The sequence below is a fragment of the Aspergillus heteromorphus genome, assembly GCF_003184545.1.
Source record: "Aspergillus heteromorphus CBS 117.55 chromosome Unknown BO70scaffold_4, whole genome shotgun sequence".
In the NCBI taxonomy this organism is placed as follows: Eukaryota; Fungi; Ascomycota; class Eurotiomycetes; order Eurotiales; family Aspergillaceae; genus Aspergillus; species Aspergillus heteromorphus.
The window spans coordinates 440585-459222 of record NW_020290409.1 but is presented as its reverse complement, the minus strand read 5'-3'; the positions used below and the strand labels follow the sequence as shown (position 1 = coordinate 459222).

General features: G+C 53.8%; 8 protein-coding genes across 8 annotated transcripts; 4 read left to right on the top strand and 4 right to left on the bottom strand.

Moving 5' to 3' along the window:
• Nucleotides 1–753: 753 nt before the first annotated feature.
• Nucleotides 754–1518, bottom strand: BO70DRAFT_160361 (small nuclear ribonucleoprotein F). The gene is made up of 4 exons (XM_025538272.1): nt 1422–1518; nt 1290–1327; nt 1032–1187; nt 754–870 (listed from the first exon to the last, which is right to left on the bottom strand). Exons 1-4 carry the CDS (start codon nt 1425–1427, stop codon nt 804–806), a joined length of 267 nt encoding a protein of 88 aa, XP_025402240.1. The 5' UTR covers nt 1428–1518; the 3' UTR covers nt 754–803.
• A 564-nt stretch (nt 1519–2082) lies between these two features.
• BO70DRAFT_285401 (CXXC motif containing zinc binding protein) lies at nt 2083–2917 on the bottom strand (the record flags this gene model as incomplete). Its single annotated transcript, XM_025539160.1, has 5 exons — nt 2083–2226; nt 2290–2412; nt 2485–2546; nt 2631–2749; nt 2883–2917. The coding sequence occupies 5 exons, from the start codon at nt 2915–2917 to the stop codon at nt 2083–2085; spliced, it is 483 nt and encodes a 160-aa protein (XP_025402239.1).
• Nucleotides 2918–4140: 1223 nt separating this feature from the next.
• Nucleotides 4141–5535, top strand: BO70DRAFT_377505 (uncharacterized protein; the record flags this gene model as incomplete). Its single annotated transcript, XM_025545197.1, has 3 exons — nt 4141–4199; nt 4264–4816; nt 4891–5535. The coding sequence occupies 3 exons, from the start codon at nt 4141–4143 to the stop codon at nt 5533–5535; spliced, it is 1257 nt and encodes a 418-aa protein (XP_025402238.1).
• A 1096-nt stretch (nt 5536–6631) lies between these two features.
• On the top strand, nt 6632–7920 carry BO70DRAFT_377504 (uncharacterized protein; the record flags this gene model as incomplete). Its single annotated transcript, XM_025545196.1, has 3 exons — nt 6632–6637; nt 6689–7376; nt 7454–7920. 3 exons carry the CDS (start codon nt 6632–6634, stop codon nt 7918–7920), a joined length of 1161 nt encoding a protein of 386 aa, XP_025402237.1.
• Nucleotides 7921–8491: 571 nt separating this feature from the next.
• On the top strand, nt 8492–12389 carry BO70DRAFT_359365 (DDHD family phospholipase). The gene is made up of 4 exons (XM_025542524.1): nt 8492–9810; nt 9885–11205; nt 11257–11394; nt 11451–12389. The coding sequence occupies exons 1-4, from the start codon at nt 8839–8841 to the stop codon at nt 11924–11926; spliced, it is 2907 nt and encodes a 968-aa protein (XP_025402236.1). The 5' UTR covers nt 8492–8838; the 3' UTR covers nt 11927–12389.
• A 70-nt stretch (nt 12390–12459) lies between these two features.
• Nucleotides 12460–14317, bottom strand: BO70DRAFT_359364 (uncharacterized protein). The gene has a single exon (XM_025542523.1). The coding sequence runs from the start codon at nt 14300–14302 to the stop codon at nt 12515–12517; it is 1788 nt and encodes a 595-aa protein (XP_025402235.1). The 5' UTR covers nt 14303–14317; the 3' UTR covers nt 12460–12514.
• Nucleotides 14318–15193: 876 nt separating this feature from the next.
• On the bottom strand, nt 15194–16088 carry BO70DRAFT_359361 (H(+)-transporting V0 sector ATPase subunit c''). Its single transcript, XM_025542522.1, has 3 exons — nt 16004–16088; nt 15627–15935; nt 15194–15556 (listed from the first exon to the last, which is right to left on the bottom strand). The coding sequence occupies exons 1-3, from the start codon at nt 16036–16038 to the stop codon at nt 15448–15450; spliced, it is 453 nt and encodes a 150-aa protein (XP_025402234.1). The 5' UTR covers nt 16039–16088; the 3' UTR covers nt 15194–15447.
• Nucleotides 16089–16897: 809 nt separating this feature from the next.
• On the top strand, nt 16898–17869 carry BO70DRAFT_393565 (Rab family GTPase YPT6; the record flags this gene model as incomplete). Its single annotated transcript, XM_025546384.1, has 5 exons — nt 16898–16950; nt 17012–17037; nt 17118–17206; nt 17344–17746; nt 17811–17869. The coding sequence occupies 5 exons, from the start codon at nt 16898–16900 to the stop codon at nt 17867–17869; spliced, it is 630 nt and encodes a 209-aa protein (XP_025402233.1).
• Nucleotides 17870–18638: the final 769 nt, after the last annotated feature.

The window sequence follows — 18638 nt, the reverse complement described above, 5'->3', positions numbered from 1 at the left end:
CTGGGAGATGTTGATGGTGTTGATATGGCGGGGAGGCGTTGATGCGAATAAGGTAAGGTAGTGCTAGTTAGTGCTAGTACTGCTACTCCAAGTGGGGTAAAGAAGTTACGCCGCGGACATCAAAGTCTACAACAGCACAGCAGCAACCGTGGACATCAGGCCACGCGACTCTACTTAATTAACAGTAACGCACACAAAGGACACGAATCCCCAGCCAATATGGATTCGGTTTAATGATCTAGGTGGCTAGGTATAGTAGAGATACTTAGTACATACCAACGGCACATGCTGCGATACTAGCTAGCACGATATGCTCGTTATGCAGCGCGCCACAGAGTCAAGCCCCAGAACCAGAGAGGTCTCTCTATATTGAGTTTTTTTTTTCTTATTTTTTTTTCCTTTTCTCTGTTCTTCTCTCTTTTCATCTCTGATCCGATACCCTTAACGACGGACTTCCCTGCAAGCTCCGCACAACCCAAACTAAAATCCATTCCTATCTCTCGAATCGATCCGCGATAGCCATGATGTTTATAACAAAGAAAGAGAGAGAAAAAAACGCCATATTCCGAAATATGAAAAATAGAAGACGGAGCGAGCTTGCTACCACCCGTATTCCGTCAACACCCCCCTTCCCTCTTGCCCTTTTCTCCTCCCAGCACCCGTGTCGTCGTGCGCGTATTTTATCGAGAAAAAACGGTAGGTAGGTAGGTAGGTAGGTAGTAGGTAGGTAGATTGGTATAAGTGTCTTCAATAGCCTGTGCCTGTCATAGCGTCACGGGAGTCGGCAGGACAAACCCTCCCGTCTATCGCAGCCCCAGGTCCGTCATTTCCACGCTGTCCGCGGAACCCATCCAGAGGATGTTGTTACACCTGTGTAATTGAACACGAGATTTGGTTAGCGGATTGATCTCTTGAATGATTGGGTACGCGCCGAAATGAGGATGGTTGATCCCGAGCGGCTTCTCTTCTGCAGGCAGACCATGCCCCCAAATTCAGACGCGCGAAAAACGGGGGAGAGAATGCAAACGCACCTAATCAGCACCAGACCCAGCGTTCCCGTGTTCTTGCCATCGATGAACTCTTCCGTGTCCCGCAGCAGCACGTTCATGTACGAGTCGATGCTTTCCAGCTTGCCCTTGTATTCGGTCTGGCCCCACTTGAGGCGGATGACGAGCTCGGTTCCGACCCTGAGATATGCATGTTAGCGGTGGTTGTTGGTGTAGGGGGAGGGCGCCCAGCGAAGAGGAAGAGGAGGGAGGCGCGTGACGGTGAGAGAACGGGTTGCATACTTCGCCTGCAGGAAAGGCCGGGGGTTGACGGGGTTGAACTGAGCCGGGGAGTCAGTAAATCTTGCGAATCAGGATAGAATGCCGATGGCGATGATGGCAAAGAGGGAGGGGAAGAGAGAAGAGAGAACGGACACTCATGGTGGGTGACTTCTGCTTGATGCCAGCTGCTTCAGCTGGGATTGTGGATTCGGGCTGGTGGGTGGACTGGATAGAATGGAAGTCCCGTCTCTGAATTTGACTATGGGACTGGGTTTCGTGTGAGATTGGTCGGTCGGTTGGTTGGATAGTTAAATGGGAGGAAGGATGGATGGATGAAGATGGATGGGGTCTATCGGGAATCGCAGTCGCCAACTCGACGGAGCTGCTGCTGTCCGCGAAAATGTGATGCTGCTAGACGCGGTCCGCCGCCAATCACCGTGCTCGCTGCCTCACCGCCTTCCGAAGCCACTGCAATATCGCGATGCCAACAGAAATCGATTGTTCTGTTCCATTCAATTACTAGACGAGTGTCAGGCTGAGCAACTAGTTGTCTACCTAGGCAGTAGTAGTTGCCCCCGACCTGCCTTCCTTATGACATATCGCTCAACCCCGGTATCTGCAGCCCACCACAGCACCTTTCCCAACTGTAGTCAGAGGAGGGAAAAAAAAAGAGAATTTTCCACCATGATCCATCAAATCAAGCGGGCTAAACAAACTACCACACCAGCAACCCCCATTCCCGCATCAAATTACATATCATATCATGTGGGGGAAAAAAAAAAGAAAAAAGATACAAACCTCTTTCCCAGGCCACTCACGCCCGTCCCACCTGCCAGCTAATCTCCTTGATGGCAACCTCATCCCCAGCCTTCTCATCATAGTCGTACCACTCCCCCTCCGCCAAATCGATGCCCGTAAAAGATGTAGAAGACTCAACGCCCTTAGCCTCCCACTCACCCTGTAGAAAAAGAAAAGAAAAAGTCAACTCCCATCCTATCAACAACAGATCGAATGGACTCACATCGGCCTTGAACTCGGTAAACTCCAGTCCCCGACAGTCGATCTCGATCACCTTCCGGCCCGTGCGCTTCTCGTCGGCCTCGTACGTATTCGGGCCGGCGATGATGGACGCGGAATGGGTTTTCTTTGTGTGGCGCGCGTTAGAGAGACGGGATCGAAAACATCAGAGAATTGGGGGGTGGGGGGGCGGGCTTACCTGGCACAGCTTGCATTTCCAGACGAAGTTCGCTTCACCTCGGCTTCCGGGATTTCGTGCTGCTCCTGTATCGGATTCGGTGAGATTATTGTTGTGGATGGGGAAAGACAGAGAAGGAAGATGGATGGATAGATAGATTGATGGACTTACGAAGCGGTTGAAGCTGACCCAGTTGGGGTGGGTTTCACGACACGAGGTGCATTGCACCTTGAAGGTGTAGTAGTAGGGCTCGTCCTCTGTGTCGGTGGGCCGGAGGTCGGTGACTCTGTTTGAGGTTGGTCAGTTTGGGGATTTGTTTGGTGGGAGGAGGGGTGCGGGGAAGGATGGTGGAGGAGGGGTGGGTGTTGGAGGCCAAGGGGAGGGGGATGGGCGCTGTGATCCGGATGGAACTTACTTACCCGGTCAGTTCTGCGGAGAGGACCAGGGAGAGCATTCTGGCTGGTGGCTGCGATTCTCTGGCTGGTTGGCGCGGTTGGGTTGGGGAGTGAGGTGAAGGGATTCGGTGCGGGGCCGTGATGTGATTGATGTTGTCTGTCGGTCTTCGGCACAACTTTACACTTCAGGTGTTGCCGCCTTTATGGGTTATTACCTGTATTAAGGGGGGAGATTAACTTATTGTATTTTATTTAGTATGGAATATTATCTATCGGATATCTTAATCATCACCGTTATTATATATATATATATATATATATGCATGCAGTGGAAATATTCTGCATATTATTCCAGAATAATCATGGCATTCTGTGCGTGCCTGACAGCCTGCGGAAGCATCCGCCGACACCGTTGACCATGATGCCATACCACAGGTAACCCGGATACCAGATATGTACCATACGGTATTCGGATTACACAACACGGGGTAAGATCTTGGGTAATATGTGGTATTATCCATGTTTGGAGCTCTAATACCTACCTACATACTCAACAATGGGTGTATTTTATGATATAGCTTGATTTAAGATGGCGTATATTCTGCGTCCTTGTATTAAGCCATGTGTGAAGATACTGAATATCTATCCTCATCAAAGCATGTTAATATAATAAAGAAGCTTCCAGAATCAATCCAACTTGGCACCTGTCGGGGGGTCGGAGAATTAGCGCGCCTGCTTATTTGCATGAAGCTTAATTGCACCGCAGGTGTTACAACCCAACAATATGAGATTCAGCCCTATAAGAAAAACCACATGGCACCAAAGCAAGAGATTTCCCATCTAAGGTGCAATTAAGAGAGTTTTTTTCATTTTGAAAATAGAAAGATTGTCTCTTTCTTATTAATCTATTGAAAAAAAAATCTTCCTATTATCTTAAGAGAATAGCGTGGATTCACTTACTGCATAGAATCATAAGATCTCTCAGGACCCACTTTGATGAATAGACCCTATCTACTTTAATTCAATACCAACCCCACTCTATTGTCTTGTTTTCAATAGGAGGAACACCTTCTTGAATGGATCAATATAGGATGAGCTCTGTATACTTCTCTTGATTCTCTCGACACAACACAGCATGTTCATGTCCTCCAGGCACTCTGCTATCCCAGTTGTTGGTAGTCTTTACATGTTTCGAGGTCTTTGCTTTGACCGATTTGTACAACTCTCTGCCGATAGCCATCTGCTCTACCCTCAAAGGTCGCATTGGACTCAAGATCCCAAGATGGAGAGCAAGAACGAAACCGACACGGCCTCGGACGTCTCCGTCCTCCCCAGTCCGGCGTAAGACCAGTTCATCCCCCCCAGCAGATCAGCGGCGGACAAGCTAACGCAGCGGTGGAAACAGTAAGTACAACGATATCTCTGGACTCAATCCGCTTTACGACGACATCATGACTCTCTGGAACCGGAAGGCACTACTGGCCGCGACCAGAACGGTCGTCTCGGATGCCTCGTCGAGTGGTTCATCGTTGCCATGCATGGGTACCGGCCACGATTTGTTTCGACTTCGGCACGAATCATCGTCGTCCCCCTTGCTCCGACAGTTCCCGTCTAGCTCCAGTCTATATGCCTCGGAGACGCCGGACGTGGTCTTCCACCCAGGGAAGCAGTACACGCCGTCTTATCAGACTCCCGCCAGGATCGGGTCCAGCCAGATGGCGGCGGCCGTCGAATACGTGGGCCATCCCAAATCAGCGGAGACAGGTCAAACAGACTGGCTGGATCTCTCGGTGATCGAAGCTCCCCTGAGACAGACCCCAGCCTCGCACAAGAAGCTCTTCGGCGAGAAAGGCTGGCTTGGATGCACCGCCGACCTGAAGGACCTTCCACGTAGCAGCCGGCGATTCAAGGGTCTGAGGGGGTTTGGCAAGAAGGTCATCAAGCAAGTCGAGGTACTGGTAAGTCAGAGACAACTCCCCCACTTTTGTTGAAAAAATAGCCAGACATACCTGCTAACCTCCACCATCCCCAGGCGGACGAGATGGCCAAAGCCTATCCGAATCCCCTCAATCACACGCCCCTCCGCTCCCGGGCTGTCCCCGAATCACACATTCCCATCTCCCTGGACGCCCCGACGCAGGCCAAGCTGTACTCGGAGATGGAGGTCATGATCTGCGGCAGTGCCAACAGATTCCTGCTGCAGCAGCACACCGAAGGACGGCTGTCGGAGGAGTCGATCCGCAAGGTCACTCAGCTCTGGGGCGCGAAGAACCGGCCGCAGGTGATCGAGTTCCAGTTCGACCAGGCCACGCAGCGGCAGTTGATCCTGGCCAACATTCGCACGCTGCGCTTCCACGGCGAATGGGCTGTCAATCCTGTGCTCTTGAAGTCGACCCTGAATAACTGGAACGCCGTCAGCAAGGAGATGGGCGTCCGCACGTTCTGCGCCCCGGATAGCGCCATCCGCAAGCACATGCACGATATCCACAAGCTGCTCGACATGCTGGGCGCGCCGCTCATCACCTATCTCACGTTCCAGGAGCTGCAGATGGAGACGCTGTCTATCATGAAATCGCATCTGGAGCAGCTTCGCCACCACGCGCCCGCTGGGGATGACGAGCCGCGCTTGTTTCGACCAACGGGAAAGTACGAGCAATCGCACTGGATGGCCTACTGACTTGAGAGGCGGGACTCTCTCGGATACTCGGAGGATATGCTAGGTTTGGAGTAGCTAGGAGTGTGGTAGTTAGCATCTCCGCTCATCTGACATGTATGGCAAAAAATGGATTTTCCAGACCTGCCCTAGCTCTCATGGCTGCATCTTGTTAGCTACAATCCCTCTGGTTGAGCTATCGTAGTCTGTCAACTTCTGCAGAATGAATGCTCTGGTCTCGAAACGTAAAGTCACGGTCGCAAGCTAGACTATAAGCAGATAAATGCTCGCATGTCACTTTGAAATTCTTTCTTTCACAAAACAGCAACGCTAGGGATCACCCTGTCGATGGAAAAAGACAATCCTAACGATAGAGGTATGGTGTAAGGGGTAGGGAACCCCCTTTGGGTGTACCACATCCCGGTTAGTGAGCCCTGGAAAGAACATGAAAGGTTCACTGAGATGACTGATATATACCGCAAGGCAGCCAAGTGGTCTATTATGATGTGCTACTTCTCCTACTATGTTGACTTCAAGGATATCCGGTCTCTCCAACCTCTGGTCTATCATCATGAGGCCGAGGCCCTCGCTGCCACAAGCTATTCAACGGAGAGGATTGGTTGGACGGACATGAAGTCCTACTGGTGGAGAGACCGGCAATGTATCTAGTCGGAGGGGCGCTGGACGTGCGGAATGATCTGTGCTCCAAAGCGCTTGTTTTTTTGGAGGACCAGCCAATGCGAAGGTGCTACCGGGGGTGACAACCCGCAGTCGGAGTCTTGATGTTTGGATATATATATATATATTGGTGTGAATTTCTTCATGTTTCTAGCTAGATGAATTTCGGATTCAGTGAGAGTGTCCACGGGAAGGAAATCAAAAAAAAAAAAAAAAAAAGCACTGGGAGGCATGAATATCAAAGGACAAAGAAAGAACCCAAGCAAAGACTCCTCTCTATCATATCTTCCCCCGTCTCCCATCCCTTCAACTTCTCTACACAGGAACCTGAGTTTCTACTTGCCCTCATTCAACACAACAAGCGTGTTTACCTTGACAACACGATCTCCTCCGTCGATTTGGGCTAACTGGAAGGCCAAGGATGCTGCCAAGACGAAAAGACATGAAGGTACAGTCAAGCAGTATCCAATACTATGAATCTTACTGACCTTCCTTCAAGGCCAAAGGTATAGGTGATCCTGCCTCTTCGATCAGGAAGGATACCCAGGGCAAAGCACCCCAAGAAGGCACCCGCAAATCCGAGCGCCTGAAGCTCAAAGGGTTGGAATCTCAGGCGAACAGCACGCAAACGATATCTCGGGTCGAAACACTCGGCCAGACCAAGCCCTCCGAGCAGTCTGATAGCGACAACAAAGACAATCTGATCAATACTTTGACATTTCAAGTTGATAATTTGGAAAGGGAGCTACTCAGCTATGAGGATGATTGGGATAAGCGGGGATTCCAACAGGGAAGTTCCTTGACCACAGCACTCTGTCCAAGCCTGTGGCCCATGGAAGTCGGTGGGATGTGGAAAGGCTGCCATAATTTTGTCTCTCACTATGGCTACGATGGAGTTACTGATTTTGACCGTTTGTCCAAAGAACAGAAACAGAGAATCCTTGCGAGACTTGATGGCTATTACACGGAAGGCCTCGAATGGGATGAGTTAGTCACTCGCCTTCCGTCGGAGGCCAGGAGCAGTATCGAAATATGGGCCGCCGAAAGAATGCTCTACAAAGATTTGATCCGACGGTTCTGGATAAACCCCTTCTGGTTCCTCGAGGACCACCAAGATGGCCAAGATGGACCTATAAGTACGTCCCTAGGGACACAGCTCCACGGCCTTCATCAAGATTTCATGAAAGGTGCGTACCACTCTGTCATCCCTGCCAGCCTGACTTACATTCATTCATCCATTCATTCATTCACACACGCCATCTAGTTGACCACGCCGAAGCCTGTCTATGGCGAAGAACCACCGTCCGCCTTGCCAATATAGACAAACGGCCGCCGAGAAAACACCCGGAATTTGGCCAAAAAACCCACGATCGATGGCTGGTCATGGCCCAAAAATTGGCATCCAATACGCTTGCGGATGAGGATTTTCAATCCTTACTCAAACCCCTGTCCCCCGAGGACACCGACAAGAATGCCGAGCGAAGGTCCCTGTGGTTTACTCAGATGTATGAGGAGGCAGCCGAATTGTCCATTGACATTGCCTTCGACGCGCATTACGTGGAATTCCATGACCTTCGCTCACTCGACTCGCTGGAGTTTCGTCACAAGTCCAACAGCCTACGGCTGGATCGAGCACACGGTGCGACTGAGAAGATTTCGGAGGAGCTGGACGGGCATAAAATCCTGCTGATGTCAAGTGCAGTGTTGTATCGGGATGGAGGGGGAAGCTGATCGGCAAGGGCGTTGTTTTTGTCGAGGGCCAGCCGAGCGAAATGGACGAGAAGGCACAGCTGGACTCTTGATGTCGGGGGGGGGATTATTGCATTTGGTTACTTTTCATCATCTCGCCAACTACTTTTTGCCTTTATAGAAGAAAAATAAAAACATACCATGGAAGAAATTAGGGTTCAGCAAGAAAGACCTCCAAGGCGGGGGAGGGGAAGACAGCCAGTCTCAAAGTAACCAAGCAAGATAAATAAACAAATCCAGAAACGGTCATGAAAGCCATAGGATTCTAGAAACCAAAGAACTCGGGCTTCCTTTTCTCTTCCAGTCCCTCTGTCGCCGCCTGGTGAATGTGGATGTGGAGGAGAGGCCCATACCATACTATACCATACCATACCATACCATATTATACCATGATCATACCGAGTCCAGTAGATAGGACCGTTACGGTACCGTCCAGATGCAGTATTCACGTGGACCGACGTCATTGGATGTCCCCCCATCTTGGCCTTCCCCCAGAAAACAAACAACATTCGTTGCTTTTCTCCCTTCCTTCCTTGACATCCCCCGACTATCTATCTCCTCCTGCTCCACGTCGCTCCCCTTGGATGGCTGGAGCACCGTATGCCCTCCCCTTCCCCACCCCTGCTTCTAATTATGGTATTCTCCGTCTTCCATCCACCTACTGAGCTCTTTAGAGGCTCTCCTTGATGCCCGACCTCCCTTGCTCAACCCGACCTCCTGCTGGAGGCCGTCCACGGCCAACCCCCGTGTCTCAACTGGGATTGCTATTAAACCCACAGCTGAGCTCTCAATGATGACTGCTGGGCCGCCGTGATTCTTTCCTACTGGTCTTGTTTCTCCACGCTCTACGCACTCCCCGCGATCTGGAGTCCTGTGTTCCTGCCGCGGCGGCCCGTCACCATGACCACCGGACCCATCCATACCTATGGCCCTACATGTTTTCTCGCTGACGATGATCCCGATCCATCCTCCTGGTTTCTCCAAGACCGGCCACCTGCCGCTCGTCCACAGTTCTTTTACACCTCCCCGTTACCCATCGATGATCCGTTGGCCGCTCTCCCATCTGGCGGTCAGGGTCCCGAAAATGAAAGGGCTCCGCTCCATCCTTTCTCGGTGAGGGACAATGCGACCCTGGAAGACACCTGGAAGGCACTGCAGCGGGATGTGAGACAGAGGCTTTCTGGGAAATCCAAATTTCAGGACGGTGCGGCGCCGGCGGGTAACTGGGAGACAAACGGACCCGACCGTGAATTCATGGGGCGCCGCAGCGATGCACCCTCGCTTGGGGGCAGTGCCCCTCCACTGTCGTGGGACAACCGAATGCCGACTGATCTCCGGATGCGACCGGGAAACGAAGCTGGCGAGGCGAACGGAAACAACAGAGCCCGAGAAAGGTCACGCACAGTTGGCAGTAGCTTAGAGTACGGTCATACGTTCGACACCGGCACCCGTCAGAGAAAAGAGCGGGCTCTGAGTGACAAACTCAGGACAGTAGAAACTAAGGCCAGTGGGACGTCGCTCAATGAGGAGACAGCACCTGACGGAGCAGAGGGCACCAGTCCACGAAGCTACCCTTCACGCGATGCGAGCATCACTGGCTCCCCCTTTGCCAGAGCCCCTATTTCCCAGATGCAGAGCGCCTTGGGACGATCGGTTGGGTCTGCTTCGTCAAACGATGGGGATGAGGTACCTCAGACTGTGCCGATGACTCAAGCGGCGTCCAAGCCATCGGGTCTCAGAACGTCGATTCGTCAGAGGTCTCCCGAAGGCTCTGATGACGAGACTGGGGGGCCCGCCCCGATTGACGAGACACAGAGCAAGGTCCCCGTTGGTGCGTCCCGCCTCCACCTTGTGGAACTGCCGACTCTAAAGGTACCGTACAACTGCCGTCACTCCGCTGCCCATGCCTCTGGCGCTGGACAGGTGAAGCGCTAATCCTCTGGCAGATGAAACCCATATACTGGAGTCCTTTACACGATATCTCAAATGTCATCCGCGCGACCTGGTTTTACAAGAATACCATGTTGCCCGTGGAGACCGAGCTTGCCAATAAACTAGAAGACGGATACACTTACCTAAAGCCGTGGACCGAGACATGGCAGGATGAGCTGAATAGCTGTGTCGACAACGGGGCTGACGCTGAGGTGAAGATCGTACACAGACTGTGGCCCAAAGTGAACACGACACGACCACCCACAGCGGCGGTGGCACCGGGTTCTGAAACCTCTAGCTCCGCTGCGCGTTTGTCAAATCCACACAGGATCGATGGGCTCCATGGCATGACAACTGATACCAATCGGGCTGCGGGGGCCACTTCTGCACATTCTGAAGCGGTCAAGCTCTTCCTGAACTCTAGTGTCATCTACGCCGATGGAAGGAACGCGCAGATCCTCCGGCCCAGCCTCCTTCCCTCCGTGTCGAGGGGGAGAAGGCCGCTCAGTGCGATTCGTAAAGGAAGACAGATCGGCATCCCCGTGGTTCGTGGCTTCAGTAGGCGATTGTGGGACCGATTACATCCAAGCAAACCCAGCCCCGTAGACGTGAGGAATTATCTTCGCAGGACTCAGTCCCGGGCCATGTCAGCGACATCTGGTGAGCCTATCTGTTATGCCTGTGCGATAGAGGAGTTACGACCCGCACCAACGGACCTGGTGCTTGTCATACACGGGATTGGCCAGAAATTGTCAGAACGTATGGAAAGCTTTCATTTTACCCACGCCATTAATGCTTTCCGGAGGCAAATCAACATGGAACTAAATAGCGAGACGGTCTGGCCACACGTACGACCAGGCCATGAGGGCATCATGGTTCTCCCAATTAATTGGCGGTCCACCCTGTCTTTGGATGAAGCCAATCTTGAATCCCCTGCCGCCGAGGACCCGGCTGCCAACCACTATTCCCTTGATGATATCACGCCTGCGACTATTCCCGCCGTCCGATCATTGATCAGCGATGTCATGCTGGATATACCTTACTATCTGTCCCATCATAAGCCGAAGATGATCCGCGCAGTGGTCCGAGAAGCTAACCGCATCTTCCGGCTTTGGTGCGAAAACAACCCAGGGTTTCAGCAGCATGGACGGGTCCACCTCCTCGCCCATTCTCTGGGCAGTGCCATGGCCCTGGATATCCTCAGTCATCAGCCGACCAAGATCCCGCACCTGGACTTTTCCAATACTGGCATTCACGGAGACATGTTTGAGTTTGACACGAGGAACCTGTTTATTTGCGGTAGCCCGGCCGGTTTCTTTCTGCTTTTAAACAAAGGCAAGATGCCCTTTCTCCTTTCCATTCCCCTACGCTGACATTTGTATGCAGCGAACCTTCTGCCACGACGTGGTAGAGAGAAACCAGGTTGCGAAGGCGATGACCGACTACGAGGGGTCGCAGGCGAAGCAGATACCTATGGCTGTTTGGCCGTGGATAACTTGTACAATATCATGCACACCACCGATCGTACGTGTCTCTTCCGCATCCCTCCATCGAAACCGCTACATACTAACACCATGCAGCAATCGCCTACCACGTCAACGCCGCAGTTGATAGCGACCTAGCCAATTCTCTCAAACCCGCTTCCATCCCAACCTCCACCGCATCGCTCTGGCAGTCCGTCGGCACCGTGTTCCGCTGGAGTTCACCCCCGGCCCTGATCTCCTCCACGGCCACCATCCCCACCCGTCCAGCGACCGTGACCAAGCTTCCTACCAACGTCGAGCTCGAAACCCACGACTTCACACGCGAGGAAATCGCCGAAAAGCGCATGTTCCTCCTCAACGATAACGGCCAAATCGACTACTTCCTTTCCGGCGGTGGCGGGCCCCTGAACATCCAGTACCTGAACATGCTCAGCGCCCATAGCAGCTACTGGACCTTGACGGATTTCGTTCGCTTCCTGGTCATCGAGATAGCCCGAAAACAGGGTCGACATCACACACTCCCCGTGCTGCGGGCCGGGAAGAAGAAGGGTTGGAAGATTCACAAAGGCTGATTGGATTCTCTCCCCCTCTCACGCCCTCCATGATTTTCCACATCTTGCTAGATGTCACTCGTGGTCTCTTCCTTCTCTCCCTCTCCCAGATGCTTTCTGTCAGACTGTCCCTCCCCTATCGATGGCGCAGCGCGAAATCGCTTTAGTTTGGCAACGATGCCCTTGTTTGGACTCCAGTGCACAAACACAGAGACACAGCCAGCGCTTCTTCGTTTCAGTACTTGATGCCATCTCCTGATTTTCATGATGCATAATGACCATTCTCGGATATCCTCTGGCGTTTTTTCTTGGACATCTTACGATGTGAGTAACTACTTTTAATGATCTTACCGCCCATTAGGAAAGATGGGCACTGCCAGATGTATATACTTTCCACTCTCATTTCTTTTCTTCTCTTGCTCTCTTTTTTTTGGGGTTTGAAGAAACCTCATTGCGACAAAATAAATGGAAATATCTCTCCCTGTTTCTTTCCTTTTCTTTCCTTGTCTTTCTCTCCCCTTTCACTTCGTGTTTGGGGGGGGGGGGGGGGGGGGGGGGTGTGCGCCTCGAGGAGAAGACTGACGTTTCAGTTTCCGTACAGCTCTTTTTTTAATCCTCCGCGACCAGAGTGCCCAACATCAACGCCTCCACCAACGCCCCCTTGTCCATTTTCCCACCCCCCGGCCGCAGCACCAACAGCGCATTCGCACTAGCCAAACTTCCCACCCTCGAACTCCGCTGTCCCACTCCTTCCAGCCCCGTACTCATGGCATAAAGCCGGCCATCCGTGCGAGACGCCGTGACCACGGCCCGATGATACTCCGTCCGTTTGGCATCTACTGGGAATGGATGCGCCAGGGTCACCGAGACGAGCGGTAGCCCGAGGGGCACGGACACTGCCGTACCTGCCGACGGCTGCTGCTGTCTCTGGCCCATCCCCATGAGCTTGTGCAGCGAGGGAAGCACGAACAGATTGAGGGTGACTAGTGCCGAGGCCGGGTTTCCGGGGAGAGAGAAGATGAGTTTTGATTCGCGTTCTTGTTGCACTGCTGACGACGACGGGGAGGCAGATGTCGGCTTGAATGGGATCGTTGCGAACGTGGTCGGTTTTCCGGGCTTCATGGCCACGCGGCCGAAGTGGATGGTTCCGCCTAGGGAACGCTCAATCGTGGGCTTTAGGAGGTCGAGTTCGCCCATCGAGACGCCCCCCGTGGTGATGATCACGTCGGCGCTGGATTTCGGGCCAATGCCGCGGAGGCCATCCCGGAGACTTTGTTCGAGTTCCCCGGCTGGAGTGTCTCGGGCGATGCCGAGATCCACGACAGGGAAGCCCCAGGATGTGAGACACGAGAGTAAAGAGGGCCGGTTCGAGTCGCGGATCTGTCCGCCTTGCAGAGGTCGCGGGTCGTCGTGTTCCACCAGTTCATCCCCCGTGCTGAGTACCCCGATGCATGGCTTCTTGTACACTCTCACCGTCCGGGTTCCCGTCGCGGCCAGAAGTCCGATTTCGCCGCCCACGGACGTGATCACATCGCCTTTTTGTAGGATCCGCGACCCCAGCGCGATGTCGCTGCCGGGCTCGCGGACGTTTTCTCGCGGTTTGATCTCCCCCGTCAGGATCTCGACCGTGGCTTCTTCTTGGCCGTCTGGCGTGGTGGTGGCGAGGATGGTGTCTTCGACCATTACGACGGCGTTGGCGTTGGGCGGGAGCGGAGCTCCCGTTGTGATTCGGGCGATGGTGCCCCGTTCCAGAGGGGCCAGGGTGCCGCCTTCATTGGCGTGCGTGATCGAAGCAACGGGGAATATGCCTTTGGTGCTGGGGCCCGCGTCCGCCGTCTCGGGTGCGATCACCGCGTATCCGTCCACGATGCTGGCTCGGTATGCCGGTACGGCTTCGCCCGCATACACATCCTCGGCGATCACCGATCCGACCAGGGCGGTAGTCACGGGGACTTCGATGATCGCGGGGTCCGGCGTGTGTTGGCTGATCAGTTGGAGCGCTTCGTCTACCGAGAGCATCGGGTATGGGGACTCGCGGTATCGACGGGTCGGTCCGGCATTGGGGTCGTTGGACTGCGGTGGTCGCTCCGATGGGGAGGTGTGCGCTCTAGGCACGACGTGGCCGTGGGCATGCGAATGGTCGTGGTGGCCATGGTGATGGTGATGGTGATGGTCGTCTGGTTTGCTTGCCGAGGCAGAGGAAGATACTCCTGCTTCGGCCTCGAGCTTTTTCACCCCGCCGGCGTGTTGAGCGCGCGAGTTTGCCCCCGCCGCTTGGCTACACGCATGCGGTAGGAGCTTGATGATGGCTTCGAGGTTCTCTTTGGCGCCCTTTGGGGATCCCGGCAGGGTGATCAGTAGTGTCTTGTCTCTCACGCCTGCAACAGGCCGGGACATCATCGCGACTGGTCCTCATGCTTGTTAGCAGTCATAGACAGTGGGTAGGTAGATAGTAGAATGCGGTGTGTCGTACACGGGGTGACTTTCAATGAAGCGGCAAGCATGCCGTGTCTGGACGCATCTCTTAGTCAGTACACAGAAGAAACCAAGACACCAAGACGCGACGCTAGCAGTCCCATTTCATTTGTAGGACACAAGAATGCGGGGATGACGCACACCAGGCCAGATGCATGGCGATGAATGAGCGGCGAAACGGCCTGCCCAGATATCAGCGACGACGAGGGGAAGATGTATTAGTATCAATACACCTTTCGAAGAGAGAAGGCGGGGGCTACGGACGAACCTCAGGCGTATTGTCCTTGATCGCGAACCCTGTGCCTCCGCTCACCAGGACCAGATTCATCCAGTTCGGCCCATCGGTCCAGTCGCAAATCGAGCGCTGGATGTCCAGCACATTGTCCGGCACGATCTTGATAACGGGCGTTCCCCAGTGGTTCGACCCTTGGGTGGAGATTGTGGTCGTCAGAGTGTCTCCGACCCGGTCAGATGAGGGGTCCTGGGAGGCTGTGTCGGAGACAATTAGGATCGCGACGTTGAGGGTGTTGTCCGTCATGTTTGGGATGGGATGGGATGGGATGGTTGTTGGGGACAGTTTGGGGGGGAGGGGGAGGAGGAAGGGAAAGTCAAGTAGTACTAAGGAAGTATCCATGCGCGGTTGGTTAGTCTTGATAACTTGAAATGTGGAGAGCGCTAGGCCGCATCATGGTACCGGTTATCTATCTATCCCAGTCCACATTTCCGAAGCGCATGATGGTAAGTACGACTTGAAAAAATTGAGTAGTCCTTGGTTTGATGTGGTGGATTTGCTTGATTTGGCGACAATTCAGGGTTTCATTTTGGATACGCTCGTTCGTTACTGTACACCACATCCTCCCGATCTCTCCGTCAGACAAACCAAACAGCAAGACTATCAATGCAATTCACGCATAGCCAAAAAAAAAAAGAAAGGTTCTACAATCAAATCGAATCCGTGCGCCCCGATGCGGCTTATGAAAAGGACAACAGAAAATTGAAGACAAGAATGATATAAGTCATACACATCATCCCCACCACCGCCCTCTATACCTCCCTCGACACTCTTCTCACGCGGCCCCGAAGTCCAGCGCCTTTCCGCCGATCAGGAGTCCGACAATCAGACCGAAAAGACCAAGCACGGAGCTGAAGATCTCCACCACGAGGATCTTGACGAACCTATAGCAGGCACAGTTAGCGTCCATTCCGTACAGGGGGAGGGGGAGGGGGAGGGGCGGGAAAGACTAACAAGCTCGGGTCGGCGGCGTCGGCCAGGGCAGCACCACTACCGTTAATACCGACGGAGATGCCGCAGATCAGGTTACATGCGCCGACGGTGATGCCACCCCAGAACAGCGCGAACCCGGTATAGTAGTCGCTGCCGGAGAAGAGCTGGTCGCCCTCGATGAGGTTGAGCTTGGAGGAAAAGACAATGGCCATGATGACGCCGTAGATAGCCACCACTTCACAGAAGATGATGGAGATCAGGTTCTTGGTGCGAATCCGGGGTGCCTTGACACCTCCACCCACAATCGACGAGCCGGTCAGGAAGATACCCCTGGTAGCCAAGGTCGTTAGCAAACCCGCTCTTGTATCCCATCCCACGCCAGACGCAGAAGTCCCTACCATGAGGCCCCGACGACCGACAGACCAATACACATGGCAATTCCGAGGTTCGCCCAGGCATACGGGGACACCGACTCGAGGAATAGGCCGACCTAGACCGGGTTAGCGGGGGAGTTGGGCTATGAGGCAGGCAGGGTAGGAGAGCGCGTGAAGGCGGGTGCATACATTGAATTTCTCGCCCTCACCGTGGAAGAGCAGATCTGCGCAGAGAGACAAGACAGAAGGCGTCAGTATGTTCCTTCCTTTCCCACGGCCAGGTAGCACATCACCACTTACACACTCCTACGACCACGAGTGCCACGGTTGCAGCACCGGCAGGATAGACGAGAACCATGATGAACCCTCCGCGGAAAACAGAATCAGGGCGCTGGAGGAGATCGGGGACAGCAAGCTGGGTGGGGGGGTGGTCCGGTGAAGACGAGAGGGGGGATGAATCGATATAGGAGAGAGCGAAGAGACAGAGACAGAGGATGAGCGTAGGAGCTCTTGACCGGGCGGGCCGTGTAGCGTAGCGTTAGTAGCGTGTACTGTGTTCATGTTTGGAACTCGCCCGGGCGGTGGACGAGCCCGGGCCGGGGTTGTTCCGCGGCAGGTGGGCGGGCGGCGATACGGAGACCGAGTCCATCATAATAATCCCATATAATACTGTCAACTTCCCCGGACCGATCCATGGGTCCAGCTCTTGTCCACTCGACTCTCTGAACAACCTCCTCCTCTTCCTCATCACCTTGCTTGTTTCTCGACACCTTCTCCCCCCCCCTCAAAACGCCCCCCCTTCAATGCCATTGTATCCCTAGTATCTTCCTCCCTTCCCCACCACTGCGACATCCCTCCGCTACCGCTACCGCTACCCCTGATTCCGCCGCCGCATTGAATACCAGGACCTCTGCTGCCATGGCATCCACCTCCGGAGTAGGGTCGTATTCGAACCCTCTGAAGAAATTCAAGTACGTCTGAATCGCACGCGGGATGTTTGGCGGTGATCATGACCGGCTAACCGAGTAACAGGCTGGTTTTTTTGGGCGAGCAGAGTGGTACGGACACCTTTCGCGACCAGACGCACCCTCACACTCCCCTCCTGGGCGCCACCCGATCTCTGACTTCTGTCTCACAGTTGGGAAAACCTCTCTGATCACCCGGTTCATGTACGATTCGTTTGACAACACGTACCAAGCTACCATTGGAATCGATTTTCTGTCGAAGGTATACCACGCCCGGTCGACTTGTCCCCATGCGTAACAGACCTACCGTGTCTCGCCATCCCACCCACCCGACCCCCTCGTTTGCCATCCGCTCGCGCTGCTAAGGAACGCTAACGCTAACGCTTCTCGTCGTCTTAGACTATGTATTTGGAGGACAGAACGGTCCGCCTGCAGCTTTGGGATACGGCCGGTCAGGAGCGATTCCGATCTTTGATTCCGTCGTACATCCGGGACTCCAGTGTCGCCGTGGTCGTCTACGACATTTCCAACGCGAAGTCCTTCCAAAACACTCGGAAGTGGATCGACGACGTGCGTGGGGAGCGTGGGAACGACGTGATCATTGTGCTCGTCGGCAATAAGACCGACTTGAACGACAAGCGCGAGGTCACAACGGCGCAGGGCGAGGAGGAGGCGAAGAAGAACGGCCTGATGTTCATCGAAACGAGTGCCAAGGTCGGCCACAACGTGAAGCAGCTGTTCCGGAGAATAGCGCAAGCCCTACCAGGCATGGAGGGCGAGGGCAACAGAGGAGACAACCAGAGTTCGTCCTCCCCCCTTCCCCTGTCATCGTTCCCCTGGTGTGGAGACTGACCGAGCGTCTACAGTGATTGATGTCAACATTACCCCGAAAGAGACCACGACCAACGATGGATGCGCCTGCTAGATGGCGCCCGATCCACCGGGTCATTCTTTCTGCTTGCGTTCCCTTCCCCTGTGCCTGAATCTCAATGATGAGGCTTGAGATTGTCCATAATGCTCTTCATTCTTAAGATGTACATTTTTCTTTCTTTACGTTCCAGGTGAATAGCGTGTTTAGATCAAGTCTGAGCCTTTTCTTTTTTCTTCTTTTTTTTTTTCTCTCTTCGTCCTCTAATTCCTTGCCATCTTTCCTCGAACTCGAACCCCCAGCCCTGGACGGGAGAATCCGGCGTTTGGCTTGTGCATTGACATCATCTTGCATTCCCCGCGGGCTCCCAGTTTTGCGTTGTTTTGTCTCCGTCCCGTGCAATCGCGTTAGGAATACCACTCCCGCGGACGGTGTTAATGTTGTTGTTACCTCCGCAGCCCAGGCGGCCATATTAGAGTTGGCCGATCTATACCACGGGCTGCGGTACTGGTCGTACGATGCATGAATTCAACGGTCGGTGCCTGGCCACCGCTCGAGGTACGATTCGACGTTTTCTCAGCAGACTTGAATACAAAGTAGTAAGACACGGTGCAACCGAGGCCCATGTTTTTATTGAGGGGCCCCCAAACCGGGCCCCCCTGAGTGGGATTTCAGGACGGGACGGGCGCTATACGGAGTACTACTTCCGCAGGCGACAGCCAGCGATTCGTACTCGTATTGCTTGGCAAACAAGCACAGTTCAAGCATTATGCAACAGACATACATAATACCCGACCTACTAGTACCTCCTAGCTGACGGGCCCAT

Excerpts from the sequence above, each read along its gene's own strand:
- BO70DRAFT_359365 (XM_025542524.1), top strand. The coding sequence starts at position 8,839 with ATGACCACCGGACCCATCCATACCTATGGCCCTACATGTTTTCTCGCT. Across the intron at positions 11,206-11,256 it reads CTTTCTGCTTTTAAACAAAG|CGAACCTTCTGCCACGACGT; the intron begins GCAAGATGCCCT and ends ATTTGTATGCAG. Across the intron at positions 11,395-11,450 it reads TATCATGCACACCACCGATC|CAATCGCCTACCACGTCAAC; the intron begins GTACGTGTCTCT and ends AACACCATGCAG.
- BO70DRAFT_359364 (XM_025542523.1), bottom strand. The coding sequence starts at position 14,302 with ATGTCCCGGCCTGTTGCAGGCGTGAGAGACAAGACACTACTGATCACC.
- BO70DRAFT_359361 (XM_025542522.1), bottom strand. The coding sequence starts at position 16,038 with ATGTGTATTGGTCTGTCGGTCGTCGGGGCCTCATG. Across the intron at positions 15,936-16,003 it reads TCGGTCGTCGGGGCCTCATG|GGGTATCTTCCTGACCGGCT; the intron begins GTAGGGACTTCT and ends CTTGGCTACCAG. Across the intron at positions 15,557-15,626 it reads GACGCCGCCGACCCGAGCTT|GTTCGTCAAGATCCTCGTGG; the intron begins GTTAGTCTTTCC and ends TGCCTGCTATAG.
- BO70DRAFT_160361 (XM_025538272.1), bottom strand. Across the intron at positions 1,188-1,289 it reads CGGCCTTTCCTGCAGGCGAA|GGTCGGAACCGAGCTCGTCA; the intron begins GTATGCAACCCG and ends TGCATATCTCAG. Across the intron at positions 871-1,031 it reads CTGGGTCTGGTGCTGATTAG|GTGTAACAACATCCTCTGGA; the intron begins GTGCGTTTGCAT and ends TCAATTACACAG.